Source organism: Mauremys mutica, chromosome 5 (genome assembly GCF_020497125.1).
Source record: "Mauremys mutica isolate MM-2020 ecotype Southern chromosome 5, ASM2049712v1, whole genome shotgun sequence".
Taxonomy (NCBI): domain Eukaryota; kingdom Metazoa; phylum Chordata; order Testudines; family Geoemydidae; genus Mauremys; species Mauremys mutica.
In genome coordinates, this window is record NC_059076.1 from 76,549,591 (window position 1) to 76,575,652 (window position 26,062).

General features: G+C 39.3%; 1 protein-coding gene across 1 annotated transcript in view; it reads right to left on the minus strand.

Annotated features, from left to right (window-relative positions):
- The window catches only part of HPGD (15-hydroxyprostaglandin dehydrogenase), a 36,801-nt gene extending 17,736 nt beyond the window's left edge, over nt 1–19,065 (minus strand). The window contains exons 1-4 of the mRNA XM_045018497.1: nt 18,578–19,065; nt 18,095–18,218; nt 13,779–13,885; nt 269–356 (exon numbers count right to left, since the gene is read on the minus strand). Coding sequence (XP_044874432.1) covers nt 269–356; nt 13,779–13,885; nt 18,095–18,218; nt 18,578–18,670 — 412 coding nt within the window. The 5' untranslated portion in view covers nt 18,671–19,065. The remainder of the gene's footprint in view (nt 1–268; nt 357–13,778; nt 13,886–18,094; nt 18,219–18,577) is intronic.
- Between the last annotated feature and the right edge of the window lie 6,997 nt (nt 19,066–26,062).

A 26,062-nucleotide genomic window follows, 5' to 3' on the forward strand; every position in this document is an offset into this window, starting at 1 on the left:
GATATTTATACCATACTCATCATTGTGGGATCTGAGACTAATAGTGCAGGGAATTACTGAGTGTACAATTACATAGCCCAACTGGGCTGGGAAAAACAGTAGCCCTTCTCTATTCATTTTGGAGGTCACTGCAAGATAAGTAGATGTTGTACAAGTATGAAGAAACAACAAAAAGATCATGAAAAAAGAAAGAAAAGAATAAGGAATAAATATGGATTAATTTATTTTAAAAAGTACCAGCAAGGATTTAGATATAAGATTTTCTTACCTGCCAGAGATGATATATTAATAATTACCCCTCCATTTCCTTTTCTCATGTATTCCAGACCAATGTATGTTCCTCTGATCACAGAAGTCTGATATATGAAATATAAAGGGGAAATAAATTCTAACTTTGTCCTTTTTTCTTTCTTCTTCTTGAGCAGTGAGGCTTTTATTTATAATTTTAAGTTATAACATAGATAACCCATAGTGGGTAGCATTAAAGAAGAACTGCTGCAGTTGACATAACAATAACAGCACTGAAACAAATACTGTATGCTTAATTATTGATATGCTATACAAGTGTTTTGCTTGCAAATGAAAGTGATCAATAAATTAAACTTTTCTTTGGACTTGGGATTCATTAGTATTATTTATTATGCACAGATGGTGTGTTTGGCATTGAAGAATATACAAGTAACTGACTGAATCCTCGAGAGGTCCTGAACCCTGTAATTCTCAGGGTTCCAATTGGAGTTTCATATGTTTAGCACATTCCAGCATTTGGCTTAGTGACATAGTCCCTGTCCCGAAGAATTTAGAATTTAAAGTCCTCATTCTCTTCCGTTAAAGTTAATGGAAGTTTTACCATTGGCTTCTATAGGATAAGATCAGTCCCAAAAGACTATACATTCAAGGATCAAAGAACAAGGCATAGTGGGAGACCCAAAGAAGATCTATAAGGTAAAACATAAAAATATATAAACAAAAGGATGGTGATGGTATAATGTTTTATATAAGCTAGTTACAGGCTACATGGGAGAGTGTTTGCTTTTTCCAGAGGAATTGGAGGGAAGGAAAACTGATACACTCAGGCCTTGCGTAATTCTGTCTCACTGAGATCCATTACTGCACTCCTCTTGCAGTCAGAACTCACTTATAGAAGAGTTCCAGGATAAGGTCCCAATTGAAGAACTCCCCATGCCAGTGCAGAACTTCACCATTACTGCTTTAGTGATAAGTTTTTAAAAACTATTTCCTTTTAATTAAATATAATAAAAATGTGGACTTTTGTCTAGATCTCCCTTTGACCTCCAGTTTTTCCTAAAATTGAATCCTAACTTAGGTGATTTTTCATATTCCCAATTCCATTTAGTTAGTCAAACAAAAGGGATGCCTTATAGTCAGGAAGATTATTTCACTTTTTAAATGAGATGTTTTATAAATATTATTCACGTTTAGCACTCTTTACAGGACCCCACTTTAAATTAAGGAGTTCAAATGACAAAGCAGCCAGTCCTGCAACCCCTCTACACATGTAACTCCTAGTGAATTAATTGAGAGTTCTGAGCAGGTAAAGTTTTCACAATTAGCTGTAAATGGGGAGGATGGAAAGCCCCCAAAATAATAGAAATGTAAAGTCAAAACCAGTCAGCCTCCAACTAAACTTGTTGTAAGGAGTGGCCAGTTAAATTGGGGAAAACAACAACAACAAAAACCTCTTAAAATATGAGAACATTAATTACTTTGCACTAGTTCAGTAATGTTATCTAAATTGCAAATACCAAACTGGAATGATTTTAAAGGTGAGGTATTTGTATATGTTTTTATTCTTCAGCTATAAACTATTTTAACAGTAAATGCAGTAGATATATTTAGCTGCGCACTATAAAATGTCATGTAGAAATCATGGTCTAGATCTTGCTATACTTATACAGGAAAAACTCTGGTTCACTTTAATAGGAGTTTTGCCATGTGAGAAGACTGCAGGATCAAGTTTTGTATTCTATCATACGTACTTTTTACAGTGCCCACGAGCATGTGAGGCACTCAAGTGTAAAATAATTTATTTTTTCCCCAACTCGTAACAAGAAATTCCAGGATGTGTATTACTGGTAAGTAAGTAGGGACAATGTACAACTATGGGAAAGTTTGCTTTATTTTTTTTTAAATACAACACAGATATTTAATTTTTGTTCACTATTGATGGGATTGTATGTTTACATTGTATGTGACCTATATTAAATTATTATTATCCCTTTCAAAATGAGTAGTTAGCTAAATTTGGGGTTGAGGGTTGTTCCAGTTAGGAGAAGAAATTAATGATAGTCAGGTGTTTTCTTTGATGCAATCTTGTTTATTTACAAAAAATGTGCCAAGCCTGTTTACCCTGAACACAGGAGGAACCAAACAGGAAATATTTTCTTTGCTTATAGCCCCAAGCCTCTTTAGTCAGCACCAGACACAGAAGCTCTAGGCTTTTTCTCAGGCTTTTTCCACACTCCATATTTGTCCAAGCTCTGTCTGTTTGTCATCTTTACATTCATCCCAAATGAAAGGTGACAGTTACTACAGCAAGGTTTAACCCAATGCATAATGGTAATATGCATCCTTGTGTTTCTGATTTCTCTTACTGAAGGAAAAATTGAAATCTGTAGGAAATACTGGCATATTGTTGATTTTAATCTCAAAATACACAAAAAGTCTGCAGATGAATATTGCCACAAGTTTCAAGGAAAGAGCTATAATTAAATCTACTGCATGTTGCAGGTGTCACCTTCATTGATTGGTCCATCAGCCCTGACAGAGAGAGAACAGATCACAACATATTTTTTGTGTTGTTCTAGCCAGTCCTTCAGCCACTTGCTGGCCAGACTGTCAGTGGCACTGGACACCCGATCAGCAAAGCGAACCACAGCCCAGAACCCCTGAGCTCAAACAATCCACCAGCTTCAGTGTCCCAAGTAGCTGGGAGTACAGGCACACGCCACCACACCTAGTCTTACAGTGTACTTAAAAATTATCTAAATCAGGTTTAGATGAGAGTTCCATAGCTCATCTATATCTTAAAAATGGGCTGAATATAGACACCAAATGTAAATGCTCCCAAATGTAGGGAAAGTTTGGATTTGGATTTTCAACATCAAAGTTCTGATCCAAGGTTTTGCTTTAAGCTTATTTCTATTTTAAATGAATATGTATGTGGAAACTAACAGATCTAGGGCTTTTCTTCTATACGAGGGTAAGTCGACCTAAGTTATACTACTCCAGCTATGTGAATAACGTAGCTGCAGTCGACTGTAGCTTAGATTGACTTACCCCGGTGTCTTTATGGTGCTGAGTTAACGGGAGACGCTCTCTGATCAACTTCCCTTGCTACTCTTGGAGAGCTGGAATACCGGGGTTTACCGGAGAGAGCTCTGCCATCGATTTAGTGGGTCTTCACTAGACCTGCTAAATTGATCCCTACTGCATCAATTGCAGCAGCGCTGATCTCCCTGTAGTGGAGACCAGCCCCTACTATCGTCAGTGTGTCCTAAAGACAATATACAATACCCTGTTACACAATCAGTCAAAACCTGTAACAGCAGATAGAAATATGAGAACCTAATTTCCCTGCCCAATATGTAAGAGACTGGGCATTGCCAAAGTGTCAGCTGAGATGTTGGAAGTAAATTGAAAGTCTGTTCAGCACACACTATCCATTGATGTCAGTAGCCTTTGATTTTGACCCTAGGTGAGTTGTAAACTGGACACTTATCAGTCTTTAGGTTTGCAACTGCTAACACATTTATAAATATCTCCCCTAATATTTGTGAAAATTGCTGACTTCCTCATTCTGCCTTCTGTTCATAGGATCATTATGCTCATACACTTTTCTGTTTGGGCCCAATCTTATGATGTGCTTAGCAACTTCAATGCCTACCGCTGTCAATGGGAATTGAGGATGCCTTATAGGAGCAAGGCTTATGTACTCTCTTATACTCCTTAATGGAACAGTAGGGCTGTTTAATGTTAATTGTACTATATAACCATCAAAGGAATTATTAAAACTATGTGCATTTATGCCTGATGGTGCTGCCCTAAGGTATAATTATTCTGGTGATAAACAGTAGCCACAATATATAAGGTGAAAGCAGCTAAACTGTTAATAGATCTGTTAGTTGGGACTTTAGATGAAGAATGTTCTATACATGTGATAGGTTGCACAGAGCCCACACTAAGCCCCATAGGTAGGTCTCTACCAAATTCATGGTCCATTTTGGTCAATTTCACGGTCATAGGATTTTGAAATTCATAAATTTCATGATTTCAGTTATTTAAATCTGAAATTTCATGGTGTTGTAACTGTAAACGTTTTTAGACCTTAAACCTTAGTTGGTCCCATGCTTTGCTGCACATTGGGCTTTCCCACATTTGCCATCCTTGCCAGAAAAACCCACCATCTCCATAGTGGTGATGATAGTTTTCTTACTTAAATATACACATTGATTTACAATGAATAAGGACACTCATCATTACACTATTACAGGTCTGAGTATTCTGCCAATAAAAGCAATTGCACTACACCAGCTGCCAATAGATAGCGTATTTACCATGCTACTGTTCAGCAAAGTTATAATCATGAGGGTAGAAACTTGTCTTAATGTAATATTAGTTTACTTCTGCAATCCTAATGACAGAATTGGATGAGAATACTTCATGCATGCCAAAGCAAGGACCAAGCTATTTAAGTTCTTTGTAGGATCAAACCCTGAGTGACTGTGACACTAACCAGGCTTCAATTTAGAAATGGAGAAAACTTCACCAATCTCAGTTCTCAGACAATTTTTACCTTTGTATAAATAGTTTATATAAATGAGATGAAAAAAAATGTAAAATGACAGTTCTAATGATGTCTGCTAGCCTCTCGCAAGTTCTGCCCAGTAATAATGAAACTCTTGCATGCCTGAACAAATTCTATGTTTGTATTTGAATTTTGCCTCTTTCTAATAACTGTTGTTAGGCAACTGCAATATCTGAGCTTTCTAATGCTGCCAGTGAAATATATGTAAAACATGCAGTGAAATATGGGAACAAGAATTCCTAAATATATTTTATTCAACAAATCCAACTAAATTAGTTTTAAAATCTTTAGTGGAGTAAGGCATCAGGTTTCTTCCTTCCCGTCTTAGACTCCCTTCTCCTCACAAACATACACACACTTTTTCTTAGTTAATCAAGTTCAGAAATGTTCAGAAAAGGATAACTATATATTCAAAAACATTAAAAATTAAAAGTGGTGATAAATTAAGTTTTTCTTTTTAATAGCAAATATTTCAGCTGAACATTTTATTACAGCCCTAGCCTCTTTATCTTATTTGTTTATGCTCTTGTCTAATTATTATAAAGTAGCATTATATAATACTGCTCATAATTCTTGTTCTCACAAGTCAGAAAAGCAAATTAATGTTTAATATGCATGGTAAGTAAAAATATTAAGAGTCTACTATCCATAATTTAAAGTAGTGAACAAACATTTTCCTACCAGAATGATTCATAAATTTGAGGTTAACACATGTAATCACTTTTTATGATATTTTATGGGATATTTTATGGGTCTTTTCTAGCCCAAGACAATGTACAGCTTTACATGCATAATGTATTTGTGGCTATGACTGCATGTCTTCAAAGGGAAGCTGACATTGTGTCTAGAGGTTGAATAAAGATCCAAAAATTGTACAGTGGCAAGCTTAATTTGGCATTCCCTACTCACATATCATGTATGTTGAGAGAGTTGAATCATTATTAGACTCTCTAACTCAGTACTCCAAAACAAAGCATTTTTTCTGTCAAGATGACTGAAGCTCAATACAACTGTAATTGAAATCAATGTAGCTATTTTTGTTGACTTCAGAGGAAAATGATTTAACCCTTAGTGTTGGGAGTTTTTTTCAGTTAAAGTAAAAAAGTATTTGTAGCACTATTAAAAGGGAAACAGTTGCATTGAGTAGAGTTAATCTATGGAATTCACTGCCGTGGGAATCTTTTCATTGGCTGCCACTCTTTCTACATCTAGATCAAGCTTCTTGCCTTTACTCTCAAAGATGAAGATAAGCTGAGGCAAAGGGAGTTTACATCCTGGTGCTCAGAAACTATGGTAATGGGTGCTCTAGAAACACCTTACACAAAGAACTTAGATAAGTGACATGCCCAAAGTCACACAGCAAGTGAATATCAAAATTGAAAAGATAAGCCAGGATTCCCAGCTCCAAATTCTTGATCAAACCATTAGTCAACACTCTTACTCATCCCTGTTCATCTTATATACAACATTCCACAATTGCCTGAGTGTATTATAGAATTTTATTCCACTTCCTGTTAAGCTGGCTACCATTCGAGTACTTGATATGACAGCCAATGGTTTGATCCAGTGTGGCAGTTCCAGTGGTTCTATTTGTTCAGCATTGTTTTGTGCTTTTATTAAAAAATATGATTTTTGTTAAATAAAATGTTGGCTGCTTAAACTGTTAATGACGTCAAAGAAAGAAAATAAAGTACATGATTCCAGTTTTAACAAATAATCATAGTTAATGTATCCTGCTTATAATTTTAAATAGTTCTTTTCCATTTTAAAATATGGTTTTGTGGATGAGTTTAATGCTTTTGAGAATGATACATTGGTTAGATCTAGGCATAATCTATGAGCAATCAAACTGTAAACTATTCATTTCACTTTCAGCATATTATAATTGATGCTAGAAATCTGGCAGAGAGAAGAGAACTTACATCCAGATCATTGCCTGGTAGCAAACCTATCTTATGTGAAAGTGCATGGCAAAGTATCTGGTTGTCTGTTTTAAAAACTAGATTTGAAACATCATATTCATACACTGCACATGACATATCACATACGTTTTGCACTTAAACCTCTTTGCTTTTTGTCTCCACAGGGACTGTGCCTACCTCTAAACTAGTGAATTTTGTGATTTAACTGTAAAGAGCCTTCCATGGAGATCATGTTATGTTCTAGCATATTGTGCCCAGTAATGTAACTTGTTAGGGCATGGAAGTGATGTCTCAGATCCACGTGGAAGTTTCTTGAAGAAGGCTTTAATTAGTGTGTCTTGAAGAAACAACCGACCTGGAAGTGCTAATGTTTTGTCTTTATTCATTGTACTGAGAGGTGATAGAACTTTGTGATGACTTCTCTTATTCATCAGAAAAAAAATTACAAATATAGCTTCCTTATTAAGTATGGTAAGTATCTCTTCAGATGATATCATGACAAGGTCTCAGTCTACTTTAATTTTGAGTAATCCTAGGAAGTTTAACCAATTTTGGAATTAGGGTACATGCTGTCCCTCCTTCTATGACATATCAATTAGTTGTGTGGTTCTGATGCATCTGCCTATTGCATATCTTAATAGATTCATCTTAGTAAAACACATATAAAAGATATCTGCTTTAGTGTAAGCGATAACAAAGATATAATTTGATCAATTAGATCACCAAATGTCTTTACATAAGCAGGTTTGCCCACACCAACACCTGTTGCCTCTTCCTCTATCATAAAGCAAAATTAAATATCTTGAAGACTTATGGCTGACAGATAATCAATGTCTGCATTTACTGAGCAAAATTTCTAAATGGACCCCAATCAAGCCTCTAAACTTATTGCCAAATTGTTATGCCCATGATTAAATGCATCCTTATTTTTATGTGCACAATTAATTGTGGACACAAATGATAGTTAACTGTCTTGACTACCTGATTTTGTGTCTCCAAATTAGGTAGTTAGATGGCCAACTACAATCATTTATACTCTGAGTTAACTGCTAGCATAAAAATAAAGGCACAGTCAATTGTGTCATGGCATAATTACAGGCTATTTTTTAAACTCAGACCATTTGTGTATGTCTACACTGACTCTGCACAAATCTGTTGGTGTCATCATTTCTTCTTGTGAGATACTGTCATCAGTTCACAATGCAAAATATCCTGGATGTTAATCTCCTAGCATGATTCATAAGAGCTTGAAAGAGGAGTGGATGGAGTAATATATATAGTTCAGTATGTTAAAAATGGTATTTGATTACAGTGCCATGGAAAAGAAAGTAAGTTTATTAAATAAGATTTAAGCTGGGAACCCTATCCTGGGATCTCAGCTGAGCCTGTACTGAGACAGACAGTCTGGTGCAAAGACTAGTGTGGATAGACTTGTAGGAATCAAGGAAAACAAGAATGTAATTTAAACTGTAGATATGTCAGTCTGTTTTTCATGATGATCTGTTTTTTTCCTGTCTTTTTTTAAAATCATAATTGATTTTGCACCTATAGTATGAGCTTTCTATAACTCGCTATAGTACAGTCTGTGTCATTTAAAAGTCTACTTTCCCTGATGTTTTTGTCAGGAACACATTGGAATTCAGTGGCATCCATCCTGAAGGGCTTGAAAGCTTCTGCAGGGCACAGACTTAATTGGTACTGATTATACTCTACCACATAAAGTAAAAAGGTCATTAAGGCCCCCAGATTTAGGTACCACTGAAATACATAAAAATCCTTCTTGGTAGGCACCTAATTTCCACTGGAGAAGTCCCTTTAGAGGCCTAAATTTCTGCCTCTGGGCATGTGCACTGCTGACTCAGCTAGGTGGCCAGACACTTATCTTATGCTTAAGCCCCAATGTGATCTTCAAACCAGGTGAAGAGAGGTGTTGCCTAACCTATATTGTGTGTGGGGCCTGATCCAGTAGTTAGGCTTAGAACATGCCTAACTCCACAGAAAATGGGAGGGAGTGGGGAAAGGAGGCAGCCTCCTTTAGACCTGAAATTAGGGAACTTGCATGGATTAGGGCACTCACAGGTTCAATTCTCCTCCTTGCCAGATTAGAAAATGGCACAGATGAGTGCCACTGGGTTATGGGGATATACTGATGTGATGTGAGTCTCCCTATCTCTCCTGTTTAAGCTGTTCCACTTTGCATATTTAATTATTTATACATTGAGCCAGAGAGAGTGAGAATGACTCTTTAGTCTGATAGATAGGGCACTCACCTGTTCAAATCCCTTCTCCTCTGTCAAAGAGGGAATTGAACCAGGGTCTCCAGCATCCTGGGTGAAAGGTTATAAGGAACAGGCATCTGCTCCTTCCTCCCTCCCTCCCTGCACAACTGCTTTGTGTGGAGTTCAGCCTATATCATTGCCACTTTTGCAAAAAATGTCTTTGGTGCCTGACTCCAGGAGAGGGTTCCCATCTGTAGAATAGACACCTTTCTCCAGCCCAGGCATGTGCACTTCAATCCCTGAGCGGGACAGGGTTTAGGACACATCCCTCTCATTGGCATCTGCCATTGGCTAGCTTAAACAGCTCCTCATTTATCATGCTAGCTTTTGTGGATCCCATTCTTAGGCATTTTTCTCTCCTCATGTATTGTATAGTGAGCCTAGGAGCTTAACTCAGGCTTTGTAGATTCCACTGTGGATGCGGTGGAGTGGGGAAAGGGACTAGGTACCCAAAAAGGCAGGTGTTGTAACATCTAAGTCCCTTTGTGAATCTGGGCCTAGAAGACTAACTGTAGAAATACTTCATTTAGGACACTTTGTTTTCTCTTTTGGAAACACAATGATTTAAAAGGTAGCTTCAGCAAATTATGCAAAATAACTTCTGCTGCCACTTCTACCAAAATGTCTGTGGATGAATCCATTTTTGATATTAACATATCAGTAAAGAGGGCTCAAGGAGTCTCCCTCATCACCATCTATTTCCCCTATATAGGAGTTAGATACTATCCTTTGAAGAGTCCCAGTGCCAACACTAACAATATGAAATGAGCCAAGAAAGGATGTGGTGAGGTTGGGCAATGACCTTGCTCTCCACCTGTACTAGCCACTAGAGCTGCCCAGCAACATGCACTCCCTCAGGCTCCCAGAAGATATTTCCAGCTAGCAATCCTTCTGCGACTTCTGCTTGAGCATGGCCACTCTTCACCCTTTCCAGTGCACCTCTGGCTGTAAAATCCATAACCTAGCCCTGTACTTTTAGATCTTGTATCTTGCTCTATTAGCCAGTTGCCAAATTCCAACAGAGTGTCCATGTGATTTTGTTTCATGCTGTATGTGTTTTGATCTAATTTAAAACATCCTCATGTATAAAAAGTCATTATCCTAAGAAATGATGATTGAAATTATTTTTTGCATATGTATCCTTCATTGGAAGACTGACATAAAAATGACAGGTTTCAGAGTAGCAGCCGTGTTTGTCTGTATCCGCAAAAAGAACAGGAGTACTTGTAGCACCTTAGAGACTAAAATTTATTTGAGCATAAGCTTTTGTGGGCTACAGCCCACTTCATCAGATGCATGCAGTGGAAAATACAGTAGGAAGAGTGTGTGTGTGTGCGCACACACACACACACACAGAGAACATGAAACAATGGGTGTTACCATACACACACTAATGAGAATGATCAGTTAAGGTGAGCTATTACCAGAAGGAGAGAAAAAAACCTTTGTAGTGGTAATCAAAGTGGTCCATTAGGCTTAAATAAAGACTGGGAGTGGATGGGTCATTACACAAAGTAAAATGATTTCCCCATGTTTATTTCCCCCCCACACTGTTCCTCACAACTTCTTGTCAACTGCTGCAAATGGACCATTTTGATTACCACTATGAAAAGTTTTCTGCTCTCCTGCTGGTAATAGCTCACCTTAACTGATCACTCTCAGAGTCTGTATGGTAACAGCCATTGTTTCGTGTTCTCTGTGTGTGTGTGTGTATATGTGTGTGTGTGTATATATATATCTATATATATGTGTGTGTGTGTATGTGTGTATACATATATCTATATATATGTTTGTGTGTGTGTGTGTGTGTGTGTGTACACACACACACACACAGTGAAACCCCGCTATAACGCGATGTTTGGGGTCCAAAAACTTTGATTGCGCTAAATGCGGGGTCGCGGTATAGTGGGGTTTGTCAGTGGTCCCCAACGTGGTGCATTGATGGGTGGTGCCTAGTGCCCAGCAGGGGAGAGGAGCCGCGGCGCCCTGCCTGCCGGGGACAGAGAACTCCGGGGCTGTGGGCGCCGGTGCTCTCTGTCCTCAGCAGGTGTTGGGCCACGGCTGCTCTCCGGCTTCAAGAGGAGCCACGGCTCCCCGCCTGCCGGGGATAGAGAGCACCAGCGCCCGCAGCCCCAGAGAAGCCGGAGAGAAGCTGCAGCCCCGTGCCTGCTGGGAAGAGAGAGCACTGGCGCCCACAGCCTCGGAGTTCTCTGTCCCTGGCAGGTGCGGGGCTGCAGCTTCTCTCCCCTGCCACGGTGTTGGGGACCATTGGTACAGTACGGTACTGTATTATGCCTTAAAGGGGAGCCAACTTGTGATCGCGTTATGCAATTTTGCGTTATGGTGGGGTGCATTATTGCGAGGTTTGACTATCTTCCTACTGTATTTTCCACTGCATGCATCCGATAAAGTGGGCTATAGCCCACAAAAGCTTATGCTCAAATAAATTTGTTAGTCTCTAAAGTGCCACACGTACTCCTGACATAAAAATATCTTTCATGGCTGTAATCCCATGCAAACTCTATATTAACCCCTCTTCCAAGCTTCCTGTTGCTGCCCTGTTTGCAGGTGAAAATCACTATATTTGGCATTAGGGTTCATGGGAGTGATGTACAGAGGCACACTGAATCCTAACATGGAAGCAGGTCTTTCCTAAATAATGGAATGATTGTCAGAATTTGAAAGGTCAGGCCATAAAGTACGTCCTTCCTGACTGACAGCTCTTTTGGCATTCAGATCTCCAAGCTATGTGGCTTGAAAACGGAACCACCCAGAAATGGTGACTGAGAAGTGAGCCTCCAAGAAGTGAACCCCCACTTACAACATTATTTGGCAATGGGCAGTTGGGATGGCATTGTAATGGTAGTCATGTATTAACGAACAAGTTGTGACATCATGTTATGTGAGAAACCAGAAATGCATGTTTGAAAGACCTCTTTTGCAAAGTCACTGAATTTACAGGGTTTCAGCTGGACAGCTGCTCTTGAGCTGAAAGAATGTGCTCCAACTCATGGGGAATGGTGAAAGTATTTCATATGTGAAGAACTTGGAGCCTATATGCCTTTAGAAAATGAAATATGTAGCCTTAGATTAAACAAATTGTTTAATAGCAGGCAACTTATTTCTCATGGGTATGCCAGCTGAGCCTCAATAACAGTTGCTGTGTCTTAATCATTTGCATAGAAATGGACTCCAGTGAAGACTGAGACTAAAGTAGGTCTATTGTGTATATTCTAGTTTTAAATATGGGCCAATAAGAAGTTATTTTATGTTGATATTGTTTATAAGTGATTCATGCTCCATCTTTTATGCACGATATTCCTATTTTCATACGTTTGTTTACTTGGACTTTTCAGAGGCTTACTACTATTTAAAACTACCTTTTTATTCCAGGTTACCTTCTAACTGATTAGCATTAGGAGGGTTTAAACAGATCCACTCTCCAGAACACACATTTTTCTCACACATCTAATATAGAGAGGCAAAGAATAAACAATTAATAACATTAGTGGTTTGTTGGTAATGTAGACCAATATAACTTTTGTTGTGATTGCTTTCAGCCTGAAATAATGGCTTTTCAGGGATCAAAGATCCTCATCAGTCAGGAATGTTTTTATTCTATATATCTCGATATCTATATTTGTAGCCAGGTTTACAAGCTGCAAAGATTCAGCTGGAGTGAAGAATGTGAGAAATGAGTTGTGAAGTAAGAGAGGCGGAGAGCTCATGAACTTTCCATTCCTTGGGAAACTTACTTCTGCAGAGCTTATTTGTTTATATTTATTTCTCTCTGCTACAAGACAACTGCTACCTTGGATAGGCTTGTCTACCAGAGACAGCAGCCATGACTTTTCACTCTTTTCATAGTTCAGTATGCTGCAGGTACCATACAGTCTGTGGGATTAGGCCTTGCATGCCATTATAATAGTCACTAGAATCTAGTAGCGTAATGTAATATATACTCAGATAAAAATAATTTAACAATACTATTACTATAAAACATGGTTATTACCAATAATATTTTAATTTATTCTTTTTTTCAGAGTTGTATGACTGACTACCAGTTCCAGCAGTCTGCTTTCCATCTATATATGGAACAATCAGTGGGAAATGTGTATGAACAAATAGCAAAAGACTATATTTAAGGTCTGGTGTGTGGGTCTTAAGGGAAGACTATTTCTCTACATGTACAACGTAGGAAAAGTAAAGAAAAGAAAAGGAACTAAAGTCCATAACTCCATATAACCAGTAAATATTTAGCCATCATTAACATTAATAATGTACAGATACAGGGCAATTAATGAATTGTCATAGCATAATTGATTCATTTTATTCTTAACTGTTAAGATACATCAGTATTTGAGATTAGTGTTACAATTATAGTACTTGCTTATGTGCTAGTATAATTATCTATAGTGACTCATGTATGTATACGTAGGGCCGTGCCATACATTGACCATGAATGCACTCATGTCACTGGAAGGCAGGGTGTATGTGTATGTGCGTGCATGTGTTGTGGGCAATATAGGACTTTTAATGTGAAGAAGCATGATGATCCATGAAAGAGACGTAACTGTAGAGCACTGGTGCATCTAAACATGATTTAAACACTGTTTTTGAAACACACTTTTCAAATGGTAAATTTGTTTCTTTAGATGTTCTCCAGGAGGACATACATGCTCAGTGTAAATTTGAAAATTTCAGCTTTAGGTAATACAGTATGAACATTTTAAAACAGATAATGCTTACCAAATTAATTTGTATAGTGCTTTCCCAGTCCTTTTCATTATTCACTCCAGCATTATTAACCACAACATCCAGCCTTCCAAAATGTTCAATTGTTTTTTTAAAAGCACCTACAGTAAAATCCAAGGGAGAAAATTCCTTAGCTGTCTTGTTTTCCATATATTTTAAATGTTACAAATGGAACGCAAGGCACAATATTTGTTACCCTACCAAAGTATGTTAATTCATCATTTTTTTAAATAGTTAATGTTAAACACATACTTTGTTAATGTTTAACAAATACAACACTTGTCTAACTATTCAACAAGTATTAACAGTTACTCTGTTTAAGATTGTTAATGGAACTAGAATAGTACAACCTTTTCACTCAGTACCTTCTGAAATAAAGTCTTTATTGCTTGATCTTGCATTAGTTTGGGTATTCAAGGAATTCAGGATCTGATTCCCTCTGTGTATCTTTTATTTTAAAGAAAAACTTTACAGTCTGAAAAACTCATGATTGAGTTTGAATTCAAATTATTTTAAGAATGAGTATATCCTTACTCAATGTAATTAATAAATATTGTAAATCTTTAAACAATCAATAATTCACCGTATTCCTTGATGAATTGTACCTATTTAGGAGTAATTGATGTGCACCCTATTTCTAAAGTTACTGACTCATAGCCTCTCAGATTCAATCTCATTCCTTCTATTGTTGGCAAATTGCCTCCACAGAGTTTCTCTACATCAGTCAGAATTAAAATTATTGGGCCAGATCCTCAGGACCTCTATGCTCAGCACAACCTATGTCGGTAGGAAATTCCAAAAGTGGCTTATAGACACCTTTTGTGGGTCCCTAAAGGGGGCAATTATTTAAGAATAAAAAGCTTACAACGCTTTTGTGGTGCCTGTTTTTTTTTCAGGGTTGCAAAATACTCAAGGTCAAAAATACATTTAAAAAAGAAAGTGCACAGATGTTTGTACTGTCAGAATCTGACTCAACAGCAATATGTGCATATTTCCCAGCAATTTAGTGTTCTTAAGGGCTTTACCATAAAACACTGAATAAGCGTCATTTATATTTTCTTTGAACAAAAGAACAGTTTTGAGTAGTGTCTCTGTGCATTTTACTTTTTCTTTCCTCCAAGCATTGTTCATCACACTGAACACTTGTTCCATTGAATTGTTTGTCAGTGGCAAACATCAAACAAATACTACATAGCAAAAATATATTGAATTAAAATATTGTTGTAATAAAAATAATTTGATGAAATGAAAACCCAGGCCACATCAGATTCCCGGAAAGATATTCTTGAGACAGCAGGCCATTGTGGCTGACAGAAATACTCAAAATTACAACAGAACTTTTGCAATACCTCCTTTTCTCTGGCCACACCCTTACACTTGAATAGGTATAGCGCCAACAGCATCAGGTTTGTGTCACTCAGGATTTCCCTAGTTAGGGGAATCACCAGGTATTCGGCTAAGGCTGCCAGAGCACTGCCCAGCAATTTTAGAAGGGGTCAGAATATGGTACAATAGTTGTTTTTAAATACAAGAGCATTGTATCATGTTAAAAACAGCTTAAAGCAAAGATTGCATTCATCTAACCTCCCTTACCTTTCAGAGTTAGTGACGATATTATCCTCCACTATAATGCTTTGATATTTTAAGGGCTCTATTTTCTGTTTTGTGTTAAGATTATTGCCTATTTTGTTCTTCAGTCTCTGAACCTAACATTCTCTAACCATGTTTCCCTTACTTCCTTTGGGGCCCAATCCTGCACTATCAAAATTAATTGAAATTCTTTGACTTCAGTGGGAGCAGAACTGGTCACTCAGGGAATCAATGCAGTTTTGGATCAGGCCCTTAATTTGATCTCAATTTCAGAATTTGGCTTTATGCTTCACTTGTTTTTCATCCTGCTCTCTACAGAAGCTGTTCAATAACACTGTCCTTGACACATAGCATTGGAAGTCTTCTGTCTTAAAATAACAAAAACAAAAATCTTTTGGCTTATTCTTAATGATTTGTGTATCATACCTATAACTATACAAATCATCTTGACCACACTAGGAAAAGAAACAAATACTTTTCAACTGTTCATATTGATGTGTTGAAAAAAATGTTGATTAGTTCATGTAGTCTATTGCTGGCAACAGGTTTGTCAGGCCACAGTGATCACATCTGTTCAGGCTCCAGTCACAGGGTGGCACTAGCCCTTTAAGAGGGAGCAGGGTCAGTGCACCTTGTGCCTGGTCAGATGATCCAGATTAGGCTTTAAAAGAGGGTACCTGCACCTGGGAAAGGAAGAGACCTGGTGAATTAGGGCTGGTAGAGTCCGCTAACAGGAGACAGGGAGAACCTGAAAGGAACTGTTTAGAAAAAGGGCCTCTAGGGAGAAAAGCCCTGGGTGGCTGTGCTCAGGGAACAGGACACATGAGCAGGAACAGCAAAACTGACAGACACAGCTGGGAGAGGAGACAGTGAGAGCCTGAGAGATAAAGGGGAAAAGTATCCTGTGAGTAAAAGCCAGGGTGAGCTGAAGAACTGTTTTTGTTTCTTTGGACAATAAAACTGCTGAAGAGAGACTATGTCTTTGAGAGATGGGGAGAAGGCCTGCCTTGTTACATGTCCATATGAAACAAAATAATTTTGTTAGCATTATGATAATTAGTAATTTAATTATTGTATTTATTTTGCATATACATCCATCTGGCCTGTGTTCTTGGCAGAATATAAAATACTACCCTCTGAAAACATAAGCACATTAAAATAAATGAGAGGATCCAACTTAAAAAAGGGGATAAGAAAAGGCGTTGAAGGTGGGTATAAATATGGATCAAGGCAGATCTTTCCAAAACTGCTTTGTGGAGAAAAATGGTTTTAAGGTGATTTTTTTTTCAAAAGTAGGTTGAGACAAAATAAAACAGATGTCTGTGGAGAGAGCGCTCCATACTGTTGGGTCATGCACAGCAAAAAGCATGACCGTGACCTGACTGCAGATGTGATAGTGGGACCCTGAACAGTGTGCACAGTGTGGCTGCAGACTGTGTTCCTCATCCTGCAACCTGTTTCATAGGGGCAGTCACATGTCCATACAGAGCTCCAGTGAAGCGACATAGGGATTTGCCCACACTGAACAAATTGTAGTATGAGGACCACTGTCAGTAAAAAAGCTTACAGAGTAGGTAGCCGCTAAGGAATTTAAAACTAATAGAGCCAATTTAAATTAATTGATCTCCTTTATAGACAGACAACCCATATTAAAAAGTTGGGGATAGGCACAGTGTAGTTATGCTCACTTATACAAGTGAACAATCAGATTGCTGCATTCTGGACAAGCTGCAATGGCTGAAGTTTTATGAAGAAAGTAGTAAAATAATCACACATTGCTTCTGTGAAGATTATCATGTGATAAAGGTGCAGTCAGTAGAATTTATGAGGCAGAAGACAGAAACTATGTGTTTATATCAAGTCTGACATCTTTTTCCATGGAAAGAACATTCGCATAAGTGACCCAAGTTTTTTTTTTTTAAAACCTAACTCTCTACCTCTGAATGAATCTGTGCAAACAGTCATGGGATGTTGTTATGAAACGTTTGTGAGATGTCTGTTGTGAAATGCTGCATAAAAAGTAAATATTATCCAGAGCTTGGTAGAGAGGTTTATTCCTGAATAAGGACATGCACAAAATCACAAATCCCAGGAGTTGATGCCTTTTTATCTATAATGGTTTAAGTTAACTTATAATACAGCTTTTTAAATTTTATTTCTTATCTTAAAGAGCAACATTTCAGCCTCAGCATTTAAGGCCAGATTCTGATCTGAACAATAGCAATCTAAATTCAGACTAGTTCCATTGTACTTCAAAGTATCTATTGCAGATCACTCAGAGCAGAAACTTATCACTTTCATGTTGAGAAGAAAGATGCATTTTTGAGTCTGCCATGAAGCTTTATTAAACACTTTAAATATTTTATTAAGTAAATACTCTACTTTATTAAACACTGTACTTTAAAGTTTAATACATTACTCATTAAATAACCCATATTTTATGCAGAGGCTTTCATACAAAAGTATCACAAAACACTCAGTGACTTCTTTATCCTGTCTTTACTATGTGCCAAGTCCTAAAGCCAAAGGCACACACTGGTAGTAGTATTTCACATTTGCAGAGTGAGAAACAGATCCTACTTGAGTCACGCTACTAAGGGATCAGAAATAGGCTGCCCTCCAGAAACCTTAATTGCACAGTTATAGGTTCAGTAGCCCAGGTTTGTTCAGGTTGCTGCATGTTATGATAGTGCAGAATGCTGACAGATTCCCCTCCTTACCTTGCAGTTGCTCCTGATCTGAAACATCGCACTGAATGAAGAGAGTCCTCTGAGCTTCAAACTGCTCATCCAGGGCAGCTTTGCTCTCCTCACCGGCTTCGAGGTTCCGATCCACGAGAGCCACCTGTGCCAGGTGATGCACGTGAGAGGAATGAACACCGCATTTGTAAGGCAAGGAAAATTCAGCGGGACATACTACACAGCCCTCTCCCTGCCGGGGAAGAGACGTGTCTAAGGCCCCTCTTGCTCCAACCTGCACCCCCCAGCTGCACGCTCCGCGGGAAGGAAAACTTGCCCGAGAGCAGCAGGTAACTACAGCGTGCAAGGAGACTGAGGGAGGGGCTCTTGGCTTCCTAGAAGGCAGCAGCAGCCTCTGTGGAAGCGACCCCCTCAGAAGGTGAGAGTGGCTCAGGGATGGCGGGGTGTCCCCCCGGCGCCCCGCATGCAGCCCCCGGGGGCTGCGCCATGGACACACGCGCTTACCTTCGCGCCCTCCTCCAGCAGCGCCTGGACAAAGGCTCTGCCTATGCCCTGCGCCGCGCCAGTCACCAGAGCCACCTTGCCATTCACGTGCATGGTCGCTGCTTGCTACAGGCTGAACGCTGCGCCGGTGTCTGTCTGTCCGTCCCTCGCCGGGGCTCGCAGGGCTCTGGGGCGCGCGCTCTCACGCTGGGTATTTATAGAGCCCCTGTCTCCTTTATCTTCCCTCACAGCCGTGCCTCCGTGGGCAGCAGGCGAGAAGGAAGCTGCCAAGCACAGTGGGGATGGGGAACCTAACTCGGTGTCACCTGCCCTGTAATTCACTTCCTCCCTCCCCCTCTTCCTCCTCCTGCCGCCGCTGCTGCGGCTCCTTCTCCACTTTCCCTTGTCCTGGGACAGCGCTGACACCCGCCCAGGGCGTGTCTGTGGGGTGGCGCAGGTCATTCCTGGGAAGAGCGGCCTCATGAACCCCAGGTTGACAGGGCCAGCAGGGGCGCTTTGCACGCTCAGCTTCCCCCTCTCGCTGTTTTTTTCCTAAACAAACAAAGCGCGAGCTGCAGACTCTGGGGACAGGTCCTGCCTCTTTTCTTCCCCTTTGCGTCTGGACAAATGGCGTGAGAAGAAGTTAGGGGACTTTTGATAAGGTCTCTTGGCAACTGCTCAGGTTTTGTGCGTTTTGCTTGGCCCATTTCGTATCAGCAGCAGGCTAAAGAATTGGAACAAGTTTCAGATCCCGAAACAATAACAAGCGTGGAGTCTCTCCTTAGACTCCAGCTGAGGGAATCTCCTGTGTGTTCATACCTCCCCCCTGGTTATCATGTCTCTGCCACTGCTTTCTAGAAATGTTCGAGGTAAATAAGATACTTTTAAAAAGTGTAATTAAATCTGCCATAATCGATTCATCACAAAATATAAGCCAGGTTTTATTAAAGGGACTTTATTTATAAAGTACTGTCTGCATCTCCACAGAAAACACAGTCTGAAGAGTTAAAAATGTAAATTAACAACAAGCAAACCTGAAATAACATACTTCTAAATGAATAAAGTGCTACAAAGCCAACCAAAGTAGTTTCAGTAAGAAGAGGGAAACATTGAGGCAAATCCATGCTTGGTGTAACTCCATGTAAATCAAAGTATTTACACCAGGAGTGAATTTCTTGCATTCCTGTAGTCCCATTGACTCCAATGGGAGGTTTGAGTGTACAGGCATTAAGGATTAAATCCAATACATTTTATGCTTTTTTAATATATAGATAGATGGATACAAAATCAGAGTAATTTTGTAGCTGGCATATACATTTCTTATGTATATAGAGAGTCTAGTACTTTGTTTATATAGGCTGAGCTGTACACCTAGCTGAGCCCCTTGGCCCCGTCCCCGGCTCCTGCCCATGGCCAGAACTCTATGATTTTTGTGAAAGTCAAAAAAGCAGGCTCCAGTTTTCCCATTTTCACCAACATCAATCTGGATGTGGGGTGGGGTAAGGATTCTAGTTAGGGTGTCGGCTGGATTGGGGACAAGGGACCCAGATGGGGGAGCATGCTGTTAGTGTGGGGGTGAGAGGTCTGCATGGTAGTAGTTGGCCAGAGTGGTAAAGAGAGGGCCCAGATGGGTAGCAGATTTCCATTAAAATCTGGCCCACAGAGTGCCCACTTGGTGCTACAGGCAGAGGAAGATCTCTGGTGCCCTACTCTCTAGTATAAGCCTGACACTAAACCCAACTCTGAGCTCTCTGTCTCACCACCATATCCAGAGTCACCAAGTGGTGGTTTTGGTGATAAACAAAAGTTATAGCACTACAGATAGGGAAATGCCATTGAGTTGAAGGTAGGGCCTCCTTTTGGTTGGCCAAATATTTGAGGAGTTATATTCTATTAGAATGTAATTGTAATTTTTTTAAAAGCCAAACTATTAAATTATCTTAGTACTAGTACCGTAAATGAGAATGATGGGTGTCTTTACCTAAATTAATTGTTAAAAGTCACTATTTCGGTTCTATGCAGTATAAACAATAGTATATTTAAAAAAACGCATTGCATATTTAAAAAAAATCATTGTATGTGAGCACTACTGCACATTGATTCTGACAAGGGCTAATCCCGCAAGGTGCTGAATGCCCTCAATCTTGGGGTCAGGCCCTGAATGAGTAAAGAAAGATTTTGGATAACAGTTGAGTATTGGTGTTGAATCATCCCTGCCCTCTCTTTGCCTGATATGATTACAGGAGAACCTTTAAACCCCCAATAGCTGGCACAATCTTTAAACAGTACAGTAGTATGGCAGCTGGGAATAAAAGCAAAACAAAAGTATGTGAACCCCTCCCATGCCTCACCTCTTCCAATTTTGGCAACACACACTATAAGGAGCTCTGTGTTCTATTGACTTGACTATCAGATCCTACAGCAATGAATTTAGACTTTGTTTTTAATGTATGTATGTTGTGTTCTAAGGCACAGAGTATATCAGAACTGTGAGAAGGCTATTTAACAAGCTAGGATGTTTGATTAAAATTAGGAGATCAGCCTACCAGAATAATTAATTTCTGTTAGGGTTATAAGGATTTTAGTGTAATTGTAACTGATAATATTCTGTCAGTCTCATTAAAGGAAAACTCACAAATAGTTCAGGCCCACACTTTTTGTTATTTATATGAATGCCAGATCTGGGTTATCTATATTTGTTACATACCACTGATATGATAGAGGGGGCTCTCAGAAGCCCCTTATTAAAGTCCTGTGATCCATTGAAAGGGAAGGTTGGGGCAATTTCTGTGTTTTAAATGATGTTTCACTTATTGTTTGGCTCTGAAGAGGAGGAACTTTCAAAAATAATGATCAAAAAGGTTACAAGGCTACATACTTGGCCCCCTCCTCTTCTCCCTCTACGCTCTGTCTTTATAGTTGACCTCATTCACAAACATGAGTTGAAATATTTTCTTTAAGATGACTGCTCACAGATCTAACTCTCTACTGTATGTCTGTCTCCTGTCAAGCTAAAATCTTTGCCTTTCTTTCTGACTTGTAGGTGTCCAGCTGTCAGCTTAACCTCGACATGCCAAAACAGAGTTCTTAACTTGCCCCTAATTTCCCTTCCTGCCTCCAAGACCTCCTTTCTCAGTTATGGTGGACATTACCACTATCTTCCCCCTGCCTCAGGCATATAATGTAGGGATCTCTCTTTAGCCCCACAGTTCCAGGTTATAGCTTGTCATTTCTTGCTGTGCTCCAAGATCCAGCCTTTCTTCTTCAAAAACATAGCTAAAACTCATCCAGATCTTCATCTTATGCCTCAGTTCCTGCAGTTCCTCATCTCTGACCTTGACAAATGCCATATTGCCCCACTTTGCATTCAGAACGCGGCTGAAAAGATCATTTTCCTGGCTCATCATTTTGACCATGTCATCTCTCTCTTTGCATCCTTCCACTGGCTCTGCTTTTTCCATCATGTAGAACAGAAATGACTGTCTTTATTTTAAGGCATTGTTTATCCTCAGCCTTTCATCTGTTATACACTATCAACATGTTGACTTCCATCTCTGCTCTGCCAATAATTTTGATTGCTCATTTATCAAATTTTTCAAGATCCTGTGCATGTTCTTCCATGCTGCCTCTTATGCATGAAAGGAGCTTATTGTAAACAGACTCAGCACGACTTCATTATGTTACAGGAGTGGGTGGGTGGGTGAGATTCTGTGACCTGCGTTGTGTAGGAGGTCAAACTAGATGATCATAATGGTCCCTTCTGACCTTAAAGTCTATGAGTATGAGTCTATGTTCCTTCATATCCCTCCTTAAACTCTCCTCTGCCATGATGCTTACAAAATCTTGACAACAAAAGGAATCTGATGTGCTGTGATGATTTCTAATCATTTGGAACTTTTACATTGTTACCTTGTGCTCCCCTGTCTCCGTGTTGTAACCACTTCTTGTCTCTCATTTTATACTTAGATTGGAAACTCTGAAGAATGGACCATATTACACACACTCACACATAGTCAAATGTTTACTTAGTAAGGAGCAGTTTGGAGAGGTACTTCTAAAATTACATGCCTGAAGGAAGGAAATGCAGCTTCTGTGCAGTACCACAAATACCAAGATAGTCTGATGGTTTCGTAATAAGAATTTGGATTTGTATCTATTTTAGGTACTGTACTTAAATGACCCCCATCACTGTAATATCTAAGCACCTTACAATTTTAATGTATTTATCTCCTCAACAAGCCTGTGAGGTAGGAAAGTACAATTATTTCAATTTTATTGCTGGGGAACTGAGGCACAGAGACTGTGACTTGACCAACATCACACAAGAAGTCTGGCAGAGCAAGGAATAGAACTCAGGTCTGTCCAAAGTCTAGACTAAGGCCCTAAGCACTGGACCATCTCGCCTCTTTAAACTGAGTCTAGCACATTAGACCACGTGGCCACACTGCTAGTCATAGCTAAATGATTCTAATATTCCTGGCATCCCCTTGAGTTCTCAGTTCTCTGTTCCCAGTGACATTGTTCAAATGCTGGTAGAATTGTTTACCTCTGATTCTCATGGCTGAGGCAATGGGTGTGGTAACGTGCCTTTTGGCAGATCCCTGTCCTGGCTTTAATTTCAGTTGCTGGTCTAATGAATTAGTCTTTAGTGGTTCTGACATCTCTGACAGCCCCACAACAAATAAGATTCTTTCTGAGATTATTGCTTGGGTTGCAAACATCAGTTAATTATGATATCTGAAATAAAACTAAGCTGAAATATTTAAATACTGTGGTGAGATAATTGTTGACTTTCTAAGTCACTGTGTAATGGAGATACAGAGTCCATGTTATCACTGAACTTTGGAATATCAAGACTCAGCCCATTCTTTATTGCATTTGTAAATCAATAAACACCCCTATTAAAGAAGATACAGTAATACTATAACTGGCACATGATCTGAAACATACTGCTTGAACTTTGGACTTTTGCTCCCTAGAGGTACACATTCTGTTTTCTTTTACTTGATTTTGGAGTTTTCAGGTAACATGCAAGCTCAGTAACAAAGACAAAACAAAGAAAAGTGCACACAGAATTGAACAAAGGAACACTTCAACATTGCTGTTGCATGCCACTGCATATACCTGATGGAACAACAAATATGTTCTGGATCTCCATAATGTAAATAAAATCAGTCTCTGTGACCAAAAAGACAGAACTAATTTGTGATGGTCATTACACACTTACTACAATCCCCTATCACATTGAGAACCAGGTGGTCCACCACTCTGAAGCAGGACATAAGAGGCATGTGTCAAGCCCAGTCCAATATGCTGTTACTAAAATAATCTTCCTTGTCAGTCATCTGGGGCCATAACCACCATCTCCCCCTTTCTGAATCCCTCCTTGGGCTCCCTATTGCCCTGTGTATTATGCTTAATCTTTTTGCTCTTGCTTTCAAGGCACTAGCCCAGTTTCCATCTCTAACAGCTCGTGTCACTGTTTTTCCTTGGTCCTCTACTACTCCAGTGACACCAGCCTCCATGCCTTCTCAGTTTCCTCCTTGTATTCACAGCTGTGTCCCTTCTGCTGTGCGTGTAGTGCCCTCTTTAAACCTAATTCTTTCATGTTACCTGGGGGGAAAAAAGTTTTTGATTACCATAACCACCCCCCCCCCAAAAAAAACCCTGAAAGAAAATCCAGGCAGCTACATTGCTTCAATAGCCAAATTGTCATGTTATTGTAATCCTTGTTCTTGAAAATTTGAAGAATAATAATTAAACTTTTAGGTTGGAAAGTATTTTCATTAATTTTTCCGAAGGTCATGATTCACAGTACCCCATGAAACCAAGCTGGCCTTTGGGTTCTGTAAGAACCCTGGCTGAAGTCCCACCATTTCTGGGACAGTTGAAGTGGTTTAAGATTCCACACTTCTTACATAACAGTGTCCCAAAGAATCATCTGACTGCACAAGGCTGTGGACATGATGCGTGGAGGTTGTTGAAAAGTAATTTAGTAAACTAACCCAAAGACGCTAAACTGGGGTATGGATGATGATGCCGAGTCCAGTGAGCTATACTTTTCCCATCTGTGTGGGTGCGTAGGGAGGGAAGAGATAAGGTAAGGAAGTTCCCCCCTGCCCCCCTCCACACTCTTGCACAGGGTATGGGCACAATACATTTGAGTCTGGAGAGACTGCTTCTGGTCAGAACAACAGGAAGTGTTAGTCTCCAAAAGGTGCATGTAGTGGTAAAATTGTGACTCATTGCAAGGCTGGCAGAGCTGACTGAGTACCAAGGAGTGTACTTGCTGCACTCATGCAAAAGGTGATGGAATTGCTGCTGCAGCACTTGCTAGCTAGAATTATTCCTGGGGCCCTTGTTACAGTTTGGTCTTCCTTTACCACAATATGGCCACTGGTACAAAAGACAAAATATTGCCCTAAAGTTGCATTTTACTTTGGAAACACTATTTATAAACAATTTATCATTAAAGGTTACTCAGGCTAACAGCTGCTTGGTTTTTTGCAGCATTTAGTGTTTTTACTGGAGCTCTAGCACATAAACACAAAACTTCCTTTTCCCCAGGACTCTTAATGGCAACATTTATGAATTTAGCATTCAGTTTTAATAATAGGAGTTGTCATATCTAATCAGGTAGTGGTCCATCTGTATCCTGACAATAGACCGTAAAGGTGGAAAAAACTCCATTGGGGACAATTATGAATTGTAATGCACTCTTTTTCCTAAACCCCACCAGTTATGCCCTAAAGCATGAGGGTTTATATTCCTAATTTTATTTATTTGTTGTGAGAAAGGAGCTCAAACATTTAATTTTAAAAAAGGAATGAGTTAGTGTAAGCTAGTCACATTCCATAGTTTAATGATAAGATTGGCATGAACAAAGCATGTATACAGACACACACACATACCTTCATCTCTATTGGAATGTACACCAGCATCTGCAAATTCATGACATATTATGTGTCAGTTAAACATTCAACTACCACAAAGAACTATTATAAAAAATCACGAGTATGGGAAGGTCTTAAGATAGTCCTATACTGTTTTGATAATTAAACATTTTGACAGGATGTTTTGAGAGGCACGTACTTCTTTATAGTTAATCTGCACCTTTCATTCAAACATATTTATAATTAGCAATATTAAAAGAATGTTTTTAGATATTCTTATCAGATTAAGCCTTTTAGCCTCCTTCTGCAAAGCAGGACATAGAAACCATCCACAATGAGGAACATAATTTTTCTTTATTGCCTTCACACGATCCCCATTGTAAATTTTCATTATCACTATACATCTCCTTTCCTTCCTGCCTTTCTTTGCCTCAATACCTCCTTTTCCACTCCTTCCAATCATCTTTTCCCCTCTTCATTTTCCTGTGGCTTTGAATTCCACACTGCAGCTTTAGTAGGATGCAAGGAACCAGACATCAGATTGTCACGTTTTAATTCTTGTCCAAAGTGTGGGGAGAAGTGGCAGGGGAAAGAGGAGAATGATTATAAAATA